The sequence below is a fragment of the Aythya fuligula genome, chromosome 4 (assembly GCF_009819795.1).
Source record: "Aythya fuligula isolate bAytFul2 chromosome 4, bAytFul2.pri, whole genome shotgun sequence".
Classification (NCBI taxonomy): Eukaryota; Metazoa; Chordata; class Aves; order Anseriformes; family Anatidae; genus Aythya; species Aythya fuligula.
In genome coordinates, this window is record NC_045562.1 from 31,113,958 (window position 1) to 31,130,015 (window position 16,058).

Sequence of the window (16,058 nt, forward strand, 5' to 3'; positions counted from 1 at the left end):
GTCTCTGACTGCAGGTAAGTTCTTACATGTACATGTAGTTTCAATATATACATAGAGAGAATGATAAATGGGAAAAAAAAAAAAAAGGAAAAAAAAAGTTTCTAGATTTTCTGTCTACGAAATTGTGTTATAAGCTTTATAACTTCCATTAAACTTTCTGAAAAAAATTGTCAATAATTTGATTGTCAGTAATCCCTTATATAGCTGCTTGTATTTAGCCCCATGTTAAGACAGATGCACTATTTAAATAGCTTGTTTAACTGAAAAAAGTTGAATCTAACTTGACAAAATAGTGTTCCATACTAAAATGTCTTTAATTAGACATAACCTAAACTATAATACTCATTTTCATCTGAGAATATCAGCATTCCTTCATTAGGTGGCTGTTACAAAGCATCGCCTCAACCAAGAAGTGCCAGGAGAAAAAGTAGCCCCATGAAAGACAATAAATTTAGTAAGTCAGAAGAAGTAACTCCTAGACGTGGATTGTCTTCGTTTTCAGCACCGTCATCCCTAACTTCTCTGAATACTACAGCCTCGTCTGAGAAAAAAGTGTTTGCTGAAAGCCCTAGTCCTGAAGTAAGACTGAGAATGAAGAGTATATGTGTTTATTTTTTACCATTTACATTGGAAACTTTAAAAATTAACTTAGTAGCTGTCAAAATTTTCTGTAAGAAATATAGGAGTGGGGAAAAAGAACATTTCCAATAGTATTCTGGAAATGCTATTGAGGGGCATATAAGAGAACATCATTCATTTTCTTTCTAACTAGAAACAGGATTTTGTTATGTTTTGCAGCTGTTCAGAAATGGGTTGATGGGTTTTATTTCTCTGAATGTGAGGCAGTAATTATACTTGGAGAGTTCTGAAAAAACATTTTATCAGTGTATTATAAACTCAAGTTAAATAGTTCTGATTTGTTATGAATTGCTCACTTGTTTATTTGCCGCTTTCTGATCTAAGGGTCCATGGCTAAAAAGTACTTCACTACCATTTTCCATTAATTTTACTTCCCACAATGAGAGATCTGAAGACTTCAATTTACAGATGTGTGGAGAAACACCACTTTCACAAGGTAGAACTTAGATATGTACAGCCAGATAAATGTCATAATTTATACCTTGGTAACATCTAAGCTTCCAGTTCAAGTCTTCTTAAAATCAATGGTTTTCTTAATTTCATCCTTTACATTCATTTAGGATCTTTCTCTTGCCCTCATGTCTCCTTGTATTCTGCTTCTAAGAAAGGCCCAGCCTCATTCTTGCCATTATGTCTACGTGTAGTATTAACCCAAGTAGTTAGAAATTAGGTCCTAGAAATGTCCTAAGATCGGAGAGGAACAGATCGAAGTCTGAGAAGTGAATTTGCACTTTTGACTTGAGTCAAGTGTCGGCATCATTGCCTAAGCATCCTTGAGACTTAAAACAAGTCATTTTAATTTAATTTCTTCTTTGCCATCAACATGACTAGGATAAGCCTTTCTCTTCTTCAGGCTGTTATTGTTTTTCAGGTCTGGGGGTATTTCTTAGTCTCCTTTGTCAGACAAAAAAATCTGTGTTACAAAAATGGAATGTACCCAAGTTGAAAAGCACTGGAATGGGTTGTTAAACACCTTTCATATTGGTTAAGGTTATCATGCCTGGGAGTACTTTGTGTGTAAGACTCCAGTGGATAAGTAACATAGCCTGTTGGATACAGTGAGGAAAATGCTGTTGGCGTGGCCTATGTAATGTCTGTGCACTGGGCTGCAGCCTAATGAGATCAAAGTTAGGTACTTGGCTTGAAGAACTGAGTGTAGGAAGGTGAACAGAAGTTGAAAAGTCAGACACAGCATTACTGGGTAGTGAATAGCAAATATACTTAGATCTGTGTTTAATTTTTTTTTCTTTAAACATTTAGTTCTTTTTCGTTTTGCTGGTACATTGAGCATTGTTAATAGAACAATATTTAAGGAGAAATTTGTATGGGGAAAAGGATATGAGCATCAGTGTACTGGAATGTGTAGATTCTCCATGAGGAGGGACAGCATAAATGGAGAAGAATGTTAAGGTGCTGGTGTCAAGTGGTGGAAAAGGGACTGGAAAATAAGGGTTTCAATTTGGTGCTAAGGTGTGCAAGTGTAATGATTCCAAGCAGACTAATAAAAATGGTATAGCTAGAACTTCTAAGGAAACTACAATGCTTATGGGTTTTACATGGCATTTTTTCATTACGGTTAATTCTCTGTATCTGTTTTGCAAACAGAGCTAAACTGACTTATACATTAAATTCAGTGAAGCTCATGCTACGATATAGTCAGAAGTCTAAAGTAAATCAGCTGTCTACAGTGTCCTGCACACCAGCTGCTGCAACTTAACTACACTTGTCTAGATTCTGATGCCTACAGCTTGTATACAGTTGTTATACTAGCTTAGTAATAAGCTTAAAGTGAAAAATGAAAGGCTGCATATCAACAGAAGATAAAAAATGGTTCATACGAATTCAGAATTTTATTTGTCACCTGGAACCTGCCTTCATCACTGTGATTAAATTTCTTACATTGTCAGCATCAATACTCCTTTCTTCAGTTAACTTGGAGTTACTCTCATCCAAAACTTACTTCTTTTCATCAGAAGACTGTAACTTGGTATTTATCATAGGTATTCTTGGTTTGTATCTTAATTATTTGACAAATTTAGGTCTCTATTAATGTATGTTCAGATCTGATAAAAATGTTTTTAAGTATTATTGAAAAAGTGCTTCCTCACTGGCAATTTCACCACTTAGGCATGCATTTAAATTGACATGACATTTTGCTTAAATCCTCACCACTGAGGTGAGAAATAACCTTTCCATTATATCCTTGTGCATCCCACACTCCCGTAAAACAACACATAGATTTTTTTTTTTCTTTACGCAGATTGTCATACAGACCTTAGTAGTAGAGTAGACTTCTCTAGATGTGAAGAGTTCCTGCTGTGATCAGAATGGCTCTTGCTTTTGGTTTCTGCTCTATAGCCAAGTTCACGTGGAGAGGCAACTGGGAAGTTATGCTGTTATCATGCTCTTATACTTGTTAAAACTTTGGTTGTATATAGTAAGCACATTATCCTATGTGAAATTCAGTAGTATGTTTCTTGTACAGAAATAACAATGATGAGAAACCATGAAATTCTTGTTAACATATTGTCTAAGCGAATGTGTCCTCTTAATCTTTTTACTCCTGTTAGATGAGAGGAAGGATACCAGCCCCAGTGACTTGAAACTGGAGGATAATATTAGCAAAACCCTTTCTGTGACAGAAGCAATGACCATGACAGCATATGAGAAAACAAAGAAATCAGAGAAGTCAACAGATGACAGTTCAGATAAACAGGAGAACATTGTGCAAGGGCAAATAGAAACTGATACAGCACAGGAAGCGTCAGTAGATGGTCAGTCTGAACATGTGGAGTTGAAGACGACTTCAGAGGACTTTGTCAAGGTATTTTTTATGTGTTTTTACTATTGTTCAAAACAATGAGAAGTGCAATGAAAAGTTTTGTAAAGAAATTTGCACTTGGTACCTTAAATGTGTAAAACTCTGCTTGTAAAAGTTTTAGACCCAAGGCACTTACAAATTATCAGAGTCATAGAATATCCCAAGTTGGAAGGGATCCATAAGGATCATCAAGTCCGACTCCTGGCACTGCACAGGTCTGCCCAAAAGCTTAGACCATGTGACAAAGTGCACAGTCCAAACGCTTCTTAAATTCAGACAGGGTTGGTGCAGTGAATTGGATAGTTTTAAGGAAGTTTTATGGTGAAGTTTATGGATAGTTTTATGGTGAAGTTTATGGATAGTTTTAAGGAAGACGTAGGGAATACCCTTCACACTAATAGTTTAAAACAGACAAAGGTAGTAAAATGTGTGTTTTCAAATCTTAATTAAATATCCTTATGGAAGTTAAAATTCCAAATCTCTATTTTGAGGATTGAAAAGTTGAAATGATCAGTGTATGTTGACAGAGGATGGAATCCATGATGTGACTTAATTAAAAAATAAGAGGCAAAGTACTTTACACCTTATCATAAGAAAGAAAATATGTAGGTATATGTAACTGTTAAAGCTAAACATTAAAAACAGTTTAAAGAATGTTGATATAACAGGGGAGCCCACTGTTCGTTTATTTTTTTTTGTATTCCTTTGTACCTATAAACTATAGACTATATTTCAACATAATACAAAGAAACATTTCTAGATGCCATTCCAAACATTCCAAAAGGTGGTGTTTGGTTGTTGTTTTTTTTTTTTTTAACTTTCTTACAGTATTGTACTGTGCCCTTTCTGTATTTGAGTGGCTTTCATGAGTATGTATGTTTAACATCCTTGTTAAATTTTAAAATCTGTGTCATCCTGAGCTAGTTCTGTTATCTGAGAGACTGAAATTTTACTATTCTTTTGTGTTTCTTAGAAACAAAGTGAAACAAAGGCAACAGTTCTACAAAACTCAAAACCTTCATCATGCAGGTGAGAGAACAATGCTGTCTATCATAGTCTACAGAGCATAAGATGTACGTAGGTGCCCTGACAATGCCACTTCGCTCTCATTTTCTGACAGCATTTTCTTAACTGCTGTCAACTTCTGACCATCTGTGGAGGATACCGTAGGAGATGAGATGTTATTATAATCCTTGCTCAGTATCTCCTCTGTCGAATTAGACTCCAAGTCTTTTGTCAATTTCTATAATGAGTATGTGCTCATGTCCACCAGTAAATCCAATTTGTGTTATCTTAACAGGTTTTAAGCTTTTTTATAGATGAAAGTATAAGGAGCTTGTAAATGCTCTTGGGCTGAATATGTTGAATAATGGCTTGTTTTCTCAGTAATAAACCTGCCCAAAGAAAACGTGCTTTTTCCTCCTTTCATATCCCCACACAAGTGCATGTACAAACCGAATCACAGTAAGTTCTGGTATCAAGTGAAATAAAAGCTGCTTGCTAGCAGCTACAGTAAATGAAAGGATGATTAATATGTTTCTGTCTTTACAGGTCTCTGTCTTCTGCACACTTAAAGAAAAAAGCAAAAGCTGTTCCATCAGCTACAGCTGTTTCATCTCAATACCTGGGAACATTGAAGGTGTTGGAGAATAAACACTTGCAGAAGAACAGTAGAGAGTTTGACAAAGCAGATAGTTTACGAGCAGCTGTTTTCCAGGTAGATCTTAAACAAACAACAAAGTAAAAAAAAATAAAAATCTCCTATGCATATAAAGGCCTTATAGGAGCCAACAACACTTTTTTCATGAAATCAATATTGTTATATATTTTATTTTCATATGCTTACAGATTCAATAATCCTTTTATTCCAGTGGCCATTCCCTTTCATCAAATTGCAAACTTAAAAGCTAGATGAGAGGGACATACTGTGTTTTGTAATTTTGTGTCAGACTATTCTCAGATATGTAAGATATTTTCCTTTATTTTTAATTTTTCCTTAACAAAAGTAAGTGCTTTGTTTAAAATTTCTTTTTTCTGGTATGTTCTATTCAGTTGCCATTTAGGAAAAGTAAAAACAAGTCTAGTATTCTCTCTGGAAGGATAACCTGTGTGGATTCCGTATAGAATTTCATCACAATTCGTATGTGGGTTCCAGAAGATTTTTGTTACTAATATGTGTGAGGAAAAATATGCATTCCTTTTGTTAATAGATGTTGTTCATATTGGTATATGTTTGTAATGCTATTTATGGTTCTAACCCAAAATTTAGAGCCAAAAATCTATACCTGTAGTCTGCATAGTTTTAAAGGTAGAATAGGTTACATTTAGGACACTCATATTTTTAAGCAGCATATCAAATATATAATTAAACCTTGACAATTGAAGTCTGATTCTGCAAATGACTCATAACACATACCAGTGCCTGGAGTCTCACTCTTCCCAGTTGGACTTTGTTGGACTCTTCAGTTACATGTATTTGCAAGAGAGACAATAAATCTAAACAATAATCCTGTATCCCAAGTAATAAGAATATTCCATATTTCTTTTTTTTTTTTTTAATGCTTACATCTAGTTGATGTTTTTAAGAGATTTTATTAAAGATCTTTAAGGTTTTTCACCTTTGTAGCAATCATTGTAGAACCTTAGACTTTACTTAACATGAAAAAAAATCACACCAAAAAAAATCTGTCATGAAGGTCCTTAAAATAGTTTAATTTGAACCATGTCTCACTTTTCTATGTGTGATAATTATTAAAGTAGCACATGGAAGAACTGAGGGTGATTCTGGTTGTCGTTATATTGGTGCTGCTCTAATAATATCCACCTGTTTTAACTGAACATCTTTAGTTACAGCTTAAAAACACTTTAAAAGTGTAAATCTTCTAATATTCTTACAGAATTGGCTGGAAAAGAAAAGAGCTTTACTACTGGAATTAAAGAGAAATGAAAAGAAAAAAGCTGAAAATCTGAGGATCAATACTGAAAAGGTTTGTTTACACTCTTGTTTAAGGAGAACTTGACAAGCTATCATTCTCTGAAGTATATTTACCTGTGCTTTGTGTCTAATTACATCAGTCTGCTACTGTAAGGCCTCTGGTTTTCCCTAATTGGAAACAATGTTTCCAATTAGAAACTGATTCTAATGTCCTGATTGTTGTGGTTGTGCGAAAGGGTGTGTGGCTAATGCTTCCCTACACCTTTGTACCAGGTTAAAAGTGTTAAATTAATTAGATCAAGTTTCAGGTTTGTTTGCAATGACCTTGGGATACTCAACCTTTCACGCATTACATTTTAACATATCTTCTGGTGGAAAATGAGTTTGCTCCCTATCCCAAGAGATTCTTACATTTTACATATACAATTGTTAGATTGGGTTTTTAAGTATTTAATATGTTTGCATTTTAAGTATTCAATACGTATTTCATGTTTTTCTACACATTTTGCAAAAGTCATTTGTATAATTTGAGTGAGTTAAGTTAAAAATGAGCATAGAAAAGTCTATATAGACTAAATTTGAGTATTACTTGGAATGTTTTCTACATACCCATTTCTTTATTGCTGAATCTAATCCTACATTTGAGAATGAGCTTAAAGCATACTTTTTCAACTACAGATACATATTTTATATTTAAGCATATTTAAATGTAGAATGTTATTTTCAATCTAGAAAGAAGATGTTAAAAGAAAGGAAGCAATTGCATCTTTTGAAGCCTGGAAAGCGATGAAAGCAAAAGAAGCAAAGAAGTTAAGTGAAAAAAAGAAGCTCGAGGAACTTAAGAGAAAGAAAGCAGAAGAACAGAATGCAGAGAAAATGGAAGCAGCACAGAAGGTAATGTGAAATATGTACATAAAGGTGGTTCAGATATAGTTCAGGAAATTGCTGATAATAATTTTGGTTAATCCAGCAAGAGATGGAATGAACTGGATTCTAAAATCTGAACACAGTTAATCTTTGAAGAAAACATGGTGAGATTCCATTCTGTTGTAAATATTTAATGTTTACATTTGTACACAGACAAGTATTTCTCTGTATCTGGATTCTATTAGCTAAATACAAAATAAACTCCATATAAATGCATTGGCAAAGAACTATTGTGTAGTGGGGAAAATAACGTGCTTTTTAGATATAATGAGCAATACCCTTCTGAGCAATACAACAAACAAATATTCCAAAATTTGAACATGAAGAAATACCAAAAGTATTAATCCAGTGTAAGTGAGGAGAGCATTGACAAAAAGATGAGGGGGAAGATTTCTGATGAATCTGTGATTTTCTTCAGGCATTTGAAAAATGGAAAGAAAGAAAAACAGAATATTTAAGAGAGCAAAGCAGAAAGGAAAAACAGTCTGAAAGAATCAGGAAGAGGAAAGAAGAGGAACTGGTTGAAGAAAAAAAGAAAGACAACATATCAGCAGTTGAAAAATGGTACTACATTTGAGTTTTGGTATATCAGTTTCCAGAACCTTTGCTTATAAGTGCAGTAGGTCTTCTGTGAGTGCTTGATGTGCTTGTGACTGGGAAACAATGGCTTGCTTGGGATGAGGCTTTTCATGAGCAAGCACAATCCTAGTGAGAACACATTCTACAGCTTCTTTTGTTTTAGTAACTTAAATAATTTCTTCCCCAAAAGACTCAGCCCAGGCAGAGGTACTACAACTGAGAAGTAAGATTCACTGAGTAGTATGATGTCTTGTGTGACTAGTCTCATGCTTCATTAGTAAACAATAGGAAGGAAGAAGGTAAATCATTCTTAAAGTTTTTGGAATACATTGCATGAATGTAACTGTATTCAAAAGCAAGTGAGATGTGTCTGCTGAAGGAATTCTTTGTTAGTTTTACAAGCCAAGAGTTTTAAGAGACTGAGTGCAATTTACTATATTACCTGCAGAACTTTTAAATCTAATTTTTATGTGATACCAGATAAGGGGGAAAGTAGTATAGAGCAAATGATGCCATAGTAGGTAGAATAATAGTTTCATTTATACCTTGGTGTTAAATTACATGAAAACAGACATCAAAGATTTATAAATATATATGTATATTCTTGATCTGTTATTAAATGCATAAAATATCTCTTTGGAGTCAGTTTAGTTAATCAGTCACAGATACAGCATTTAGACTGTTACACAGTGATCTCCTATTCTTCTTTTTCACTATACAGGAATGAAAAAAAGGAAGAATATATAAAACAAAAGAAGGCAGAAAAAATCCTAGAGAGAAGAAAGCAAGAAATACAACAGACAAAGAAGGATGAAAAAGATAAAAAGGCTATTGAAGAATATGAAAGATGGCTGGTAACTTTTTTTTTTTTTTGCTATGTAAAAAAAAAAAAATAATGTAGTAATGAGTGTGAATACTTGTATATGGTAATGTAATATTCTTGCTGTTTCATGCTGTTACAAGGGGCCAGATGATGGCAGTATTACATAGCTAGTCCTCAGATACTCTTGAACAAAATGATAAAGGATGGTGTGCTTGATCTTTAGCTTACATGGAAAATATATTCTTCCTACCTACATGACTTAGAGTTTTGAATTTCATAGTCTTTTCTTCCATTCCATGTCAGGAGAAGCCGTCTCTGAATTGCCAGCTCAGTACAGCACAAAACCAGCAAAACCTAGCAGCACTGCCAGCTGAAGCAGTGTAGGCATTTGCCTTCAAGGCAACATTTAGAGTGGGGAATCCTTAAATTGATAAAAGCAGTTACACTGAGGTTTAAGATTGTTTTTATTGACTAGAAAGGGCAAAATTCTAATGCTGCCAATTATATTTTCCCTATGACAGCATGTTTTATTCGTAGTTGTTAAGCAGTAAACTAATCTGGTAGTCCAGTCCCAACAATAAGGCAATATTTTTTTCCTTGCAATAGAAAGACAAACTAGAGCAGAGATTGCTAATATTCTTTGCATATGCTTTCTTAAATATGTGTGACTTGCTAGTTAAAGAAAAATCTGCATTTTCCATCCTCAGCCTATGCCACGGTCATTCATCATGTTGACTTCCAAAGTTTTCTTAGTTTGAGAGCATTTCTTCCATTGTCTCTCTTCCTTGTGATTTCTGGCATACATCTGGTACATAAGGGCTCTGTTACCATTCATAAGAATAGGATCCTGTAACTCAGCTGGCTTGAGATCCTTACACATGCTCATTTAAACCATTGGTAGACTATAAAAGAATATACAAGTCTTTTCAAGAGTTTCAGGTAGATTTTCTGCTTTTTTTCTCTGGTGATAGATGAGATTGTTCTGTTTGCTTTGCAGCTAACACACCTTTATTTCAAATAGCATATCAGCAATGACTCTGTTCCTTATGTTCCTTGGCTGGAATAATATTTCACTTTGTATAGTAACAGAGAAAATACACACCTTCAATGAACTGCAGAGAGAAACACTTGTAAAGTTATCAATTTATTATCAAGAGAGTGCAGATGATGTTTGCATGCAGATAGATAAACTGTTGTCAAATCTAGGAGGGCAGGATTTTGAGAGTCTTAAATGTATTCTTTAAAATAAGGGGATTTTTGTTTGAAGGGAAATAAAATAAGAGTAATATAGTGGGAAGTATTCTATTATCTTTTGTTCATTAGCAGTTCAGCAGAAATAAATGTGTGAATTCATCCTCAAATTTCCTGAACCAAGTGTTGATCATAATGCATGGGTAAAGCAGAAGTTTTAAAACCTCCTTGTAAGTTCTATAAGAAACATTCTGCTCTTATGTTAATGCAGATTCTGTTACAGATACTTTTAGAGGACACTGTTTCGATCTTTGATAACACAGTTTAAAAGAGAAGATTCATTTTTAAGGCATGAAAATGAATGCCCTGAAAAAGGCTATTAACGTGTAGAATACTAACATAAAAAGGATAATCTTGGGCTGAGATACTTTAGTATTGCTGAGAAAGGTTAAGCTTCTGATTATTTTTTTTCATTTTATTTCTTTCATAATATTTGCCTCTTACTACTCATCAAGTACTCTTCAAGCCAATCTAGATGTATTTCTTGATTAAATGATTGCTTTTACTTAGTACTTTTTACTTTTATGACCAGTATCTGACATTTGTCATTGACATGCACCTAGTCTGAGAAGTGGAACATACAGGAGAATCATGTAGAAAGTTTATTATGATGGATTTTTTAGATGTTAATCATTAAATGTTTTTTTGTAAGAACCTAGAAAAAAGTGAGTATCCTAAATGTGTTATGTTCTCCATTGTACTTGGTTAACCTAGTTGAATTGTTGAGAAGTAGTGCTGCTCTGTGCATTCTTTCAGACTTACAGTTCTTGAAAATCAATACAGTAAGGTTATGATTCCTAGAAGAAGTTTGAAATTTTACCTTGAGGTTGAGTGTGCTCAACACCTATTTTTGGCATTCTAACACTGTTAAAAAACAGCAAGAAGTGTTATTGTACTGGGTGAGTTTAATAGAATTGTTGGCTTTCTTGGTTACAAACAGCTAATATGAGTTATTCATTTCATGTGGTTTAATAAGATCTATCTGAAAATACTTTCTATATTAGAATCTTAATCTCCTGGTATTGCAATATGTTTGAAATATGGCTGTTAGAGGAATAATATTAAAATGTTGTAAGTCCTCTGTACTATCTAAAATTCAGTTATTATGTGACAGTCATACTGCTAACAAACCTGATCTTCCCAGAATTTTGTAAGTGAAAAATGTATTCCTCTTACCAGGCTATTGAGTGAAAAAATTTAAACAGAGAAATCAATCCAATCAACTTCATCTGCTGTATGACAAACTGTAGTTCTAGTTTTCATCTTGCAATATTTCTTTTGCTCTTCTCTCATTAGTGCAAATAACCTTTTATTTATTGTATTAGGGAAGATTTATATCACTTATTATGTCTTGTGAAGATGTGAACTGTGGCCAGGATGAGAACATAAAAAGCATGGTGTGTGTTGAAGGCAGGGAAGAAGTCAGCAAGGCTTCCTGTCAAATTTATTTTTAGAAAAAACAAACAGCTAACTTAACCCAAGACTCTGCTTAGCATCAAGATTCAGTCATGAACATGGGATCTTCAAATCCAAGTATATAAAATAGAGACGTGATTTAAAAAATCCAAACCAACCTTAAGTCCCTTCCTGGGTGTGCGTATGCTTCACCTTTGGTTTGGCATTTTCCTACATGAATCGGTTGTGCAACGTGTATTCAGTAAAGAGTGCTTTATAAACATGAAATATGCATACTTTTAAGACATTATTTCTCATGTAATTGCCACTACTGCTACAATAAGTATTATTTTTAATGAATTTCCAATTACGTGTTCTAATGTCTCTTTGAATGTCAAATACAGATCCAGATTCTAAGATTGGTAGAATAAGATTAAATGTTTGTAAAAGTACATATGCAGGATATGTGCAAATACACCAAACAGGAGCATGAATCATACATGTTCCATTATAAAGAATATTCTTCCATTATAGAGAATATTCTTCCAAAGCTCACATATATTTTCATCTTTTTTTGAGAAATATCACTGATAATGCAGATTCATTTCTGTTTAGGGCGCTAAGCAGTTCCCTTTAAGAATCTCTGAAATGCATCTTGAATTTGTTCTAGACAGAGGAGTCAGAATCTTATGGTGCTACTTGAGCCCAGTTTATCTCAATTATCCCTTATAACCCAGGAAGATAGAGCTTGTACAGAGAGAGAATATTATTTAGCAGACTGGCAGTTCTGTATCACTTGTTTTAGTAAAGGGCATTACTTCTCCATGCAAACCTTGCCTTGCTTATAATCAGCTTTACTAGTAAAAACATGAAATCATTGATTTAGCCAGACCAGATAGATATTCCTAACTGAATTGTGTCTTTATGTTAACAAAGGCATTCAGGTCTTTGTTTAAAAACATACTGATAGGGCTGATGTTTTAGTTGTACTCTTACATTTTTGTACATGTCACAATTGTAGCTAGCGTTTAGTAAGTTTGAATGGTGTATATGTATAAAATAAGGAAAAATTCCTCTCAAGCTCTTTTACAATAACTCCTCTACCACCGTTTGCTAGTCTCTTCCTTTAGCTGCAGTAACATCACTATTTCTCTTCTCAATTATGAATAACAGAAAGACTCTGCCAGGATCATGGGATCTTGCAGTGTCCCTCAGAGGGATGGGGTCGTGGGTTATCTAAGAGTGCCACTTAGAGCTATCTTCAAGGAGCAGTACTTCCACAGCAATGTAGTTCACATGTGAAAATATTAAGCTTCGATGGTGCTTCAAAATACTGGCTGATAGGTTGCAACAGAGGAAAGAACCAAGGTTGGATTTGGCAAATTGATTAAGATTTTAAGCCTGCATATCCACAGTGCATCTTTATTACCAATGGTGTGTATGCCATCTGCTGTTCCTAGGCATGCGCTGTTTGTGTGCTAGAAAGCCAACAGCTCGAGGACCTTTTTATCCACCTGTCTAATGGGACACTCCTAAGTGATGTTCTGATTCATAATGTCAACCTTTGTTCCACCAAGAGGGAAATATTCCTTAAGCCAGGAAGTGGTGTGCTCATGCATACTCCACAAACCTACAAGTGTGATAAAAGGAAAATTTGCACCTGTAAAGAACTCCCCAGTATACTAAATTGCCAAGGTAGATGCACTCTTAAATTTTTGGTCTCGACAACAATGAAATGACAGGTATCTTTACAAAGAAGAATACTTATTTTATGTAGAACAGAACAATATAAGACATTAACTAATGATATTCAAGAGACCTACTATTCAGAAACTAATTAGCAATTATTTACTATTATTTTTAATCGGGCACAAAAATACCGTTGCAAGTACTGCTCATCCTTCATCATCCTAACTCACCACTGCTGTTTGAAACAATAGAAAATATCATCAGAACCTTACAATGTTTATAAAATGGATGGAGGTTTGTTTATAATTGTTTACTTCCTAGATTAGCTCGTGGCAAGTGTGATTTAATAAGTACAGAAAGTTACACAGATGCATCAAAATTAATGTAATGAGAGATATTTAGCACTGTGTAAGTATCCTTTTAAAAGAAATATTAAGATGAGACTAATACATGCAAGACAAATACAATACCTAATCCACTAGGCTTTCTGTTGCATTTTTTGTTTAGCTAGTGCACAAAGCCAGCTCATCCTTGAGACTGTCACCTTAATTGTAAGCGACATCAAGTGTGCAGCCTCTGTGTTGCATTGTGCAATGTGCATGACTGAATCCCTAAACGGGATGTGCTAAGCTCCAAAAGGCAAATCTCTATTGTGTGTTAACTTCTCATTTTATCCAAGAAAGGTGTAGCAATAATTCTGACTTTTCCATTGGTAGAGTTCTTTTTTTGACACAACATTTTTTTCTTCCTTAGAAAAAGACAGAGAGGAGAGAGCAGCTTGAGAGGAAGCAAAAGAAGCTCCAGGCTGCCTGTGGGGATGAAGTGCGTTCTCCCTGGAGTCCACCTGGTAAAGTCATGTATTCAAGGAATTACTGAGCGGTCTATTGCATTCTGTGAGAAAAGATCGTTTGCAAATTTCTGACAGTGAATAGTCATTTATTTCAATAACATCTGCTTTTCACTGAATCAGTAATAGAAGTTGCATCCTTTCTTTTTAGTTAATATGATCTCTGGAGATTGGTTGTCCTTTTCCAGTGCTTTAGCAAATGCACTATTTTTTGTAATTCTGCATTTAACTTAGTCTTGCTAATTACTATGTTCCTTCATTCCTTTTTTTGTGGAAGTCTCTATTTAGGATACGTGAGACTGTACTCTGGTATTTTTTTTTCACACGGTGAGTAGCAGTTTATTTAGCAGAATGGTTGTATTTAAGTTATTAGGCCTTATTACTATTCAGCATGAGTAATGACAGTAATTGCTCAAAATGAGTGGTCAGTTGCAACTGTGCATATTCAGAATCAGGAAAAAAAAAGAAGGAAAGACTAAAGTGTTTGCCTTCAGAAATGTTTTAGAGACAATCTATTTATAAACCATTAAAAGATGATGAACAGGTGATAAACAATGCAATAAAAGGGAACGTACAAGCAAGGGAGCTAAACTGTATGTGCAGGATGAAAGGACAGTAATGCTAGATGATGTGTTTGAAATGCTTCTCTCCCTTTATCTGCAAGACCAGTTTCAAATGGGTAGTGGAGAGGCAAAAGCAGCTCTTGTTCTTATGTGGTAGGTAAGAGTGTATTTGTGAAGAAAGTACATGATCAAGAACGCTCCTGCCATGAGGAAGATGGGACTGGGGAGTTAAGCGTGGAAGAACTGTGGGGTGAAGGCAGGAGGAGGATGGGGAAGGAGATGTTAGCTGTTTTGAGGTAGAGCAAAGACAAAGCTAAGCAGTATGGTGGGGAGATGTTTTCATGCATTAAGAGATGAGCTGCAGAGAACACATTTAACCCTTATTATGTTACACTGTGAAATATAAAAATAGCTTTTAAATTAAAAGTGCAACATGGATAAACAGCCTTTCATGGGGCCAAACCCAGCTTGCTATGGGATGGTAAAAAAGAACTGGAACTGGTGAAATGTAAAATGATCCAGGGCTGAGACTGTAGCTATTAATTCTGTTTCAGGTATTCATATACATTCCATCTATTTCCTGTTTCCTACAGGAAACAGCTATTTTAGAAGCATGTTTTGTAGTTCACTCAAAATCTTACATAAAAACTGCACGGGCAGAACAGTGGTGCTCTTCTGAGGCAATCTTAGGCACTGAAAATGACTTTTCTGGAACTTAATTAAAAGACTTCTGTTGTTGTTTTTCCATGATCAAATAAATCCCTCCCGAACACATTTTCATCATCGCTAATGAGCCAGTTGCTGTAGTAAGTTATTAAAACTACTTCAGTTTTTGTTTTGGTTTGTTTTTGTGTTTTTTTCCCATGGCTATTTGCCTCACTATTTTGGAATCAATGGGAAGACTAGAGATCTTTAGAGATCTTCACATCTCTTATTTGCCTGCTGTCTAAACTCAGGCTGTTACTTACATGTTTTTTAACTTTAATTTTAATAATCATGTCAGATTTGTTCCTCAAGTGAGTATTCAGAAAAAGAAAACCAACAAAAAACCCTAGTTCATAAATTATAAACGTATTTTCTCAAATGAAAATCTTGCATTTGTTTAGACTGACAACCTCCTTGGGAAGGAGCATTTGAGAAGTAAACTTGCACTTTTACACTCTTATTCTGTTTATAAATTACTGAGATACTCATTAATTCTGTATTTCATTTAATGCTGGGGCATCTTCTCAGAAGAGAAAAAACACAAGACTGTCAAGCAGAGGAACTTCTTCAGTTCCTGACATTGTTTGCTTGTTTGTTACATTTTAGTGAGAGCCACTGATGATTTAAATGCATTTGTTTTGGCCATAACTATTCTATTGCCATAATCCTTTGTAGGTGAAATTTACTGTTGGTGTATATGTAAAAGTGAAATTCATAAGGATATCTCCTTTCCTTATGGTTGAATATGGTTCTGTTCATCCTTGTTAGTATGCACTCTTGTTTTGTGAATGCATAATTCAGAGCTTTGTCAAAGTTCGACAGAAATAGAAATATAAATATGTTCGAACAGTCGGTAGTGGAGTAGTTATCGTCATTAACCTAAT

General features: G+C 34.5%; 1 protein-coding gene across 1 annotated transcript; it reads left to right on the forward strand.

The window, feature by feature from the left end:
- Window positions 1–435: 435 nt before the first annotated feature.
- MAP9 (microtubule associated protein 9) lies at window positions 436–14,115 on the forward strand. Its single transcript, XM_032186244.1, has 10 exons — window positions 436–579; window positions 964–1,075; window positions 3,210–3,463; window positions 4,434–4,489; window positions 5,012–5,177; window positions 6,358–6,447; window positions 7,128–7,289; window positions 7,741–7,886; window positions 8,623–8,755; window positions 13,813–14,115. Exons 1-10 carry the CDS (start codon window positions 436–438, stop codon window positions 13,933–13,935), a joined length of 1,386 nt encoding a protein of 461 aa, XP_032042135.1. The 3' UTR covers window positions 13,936–14,115.
- The last annotated feature ends 1,943 nt before the right edge of the window (window positions 14,116–16,058 follow it).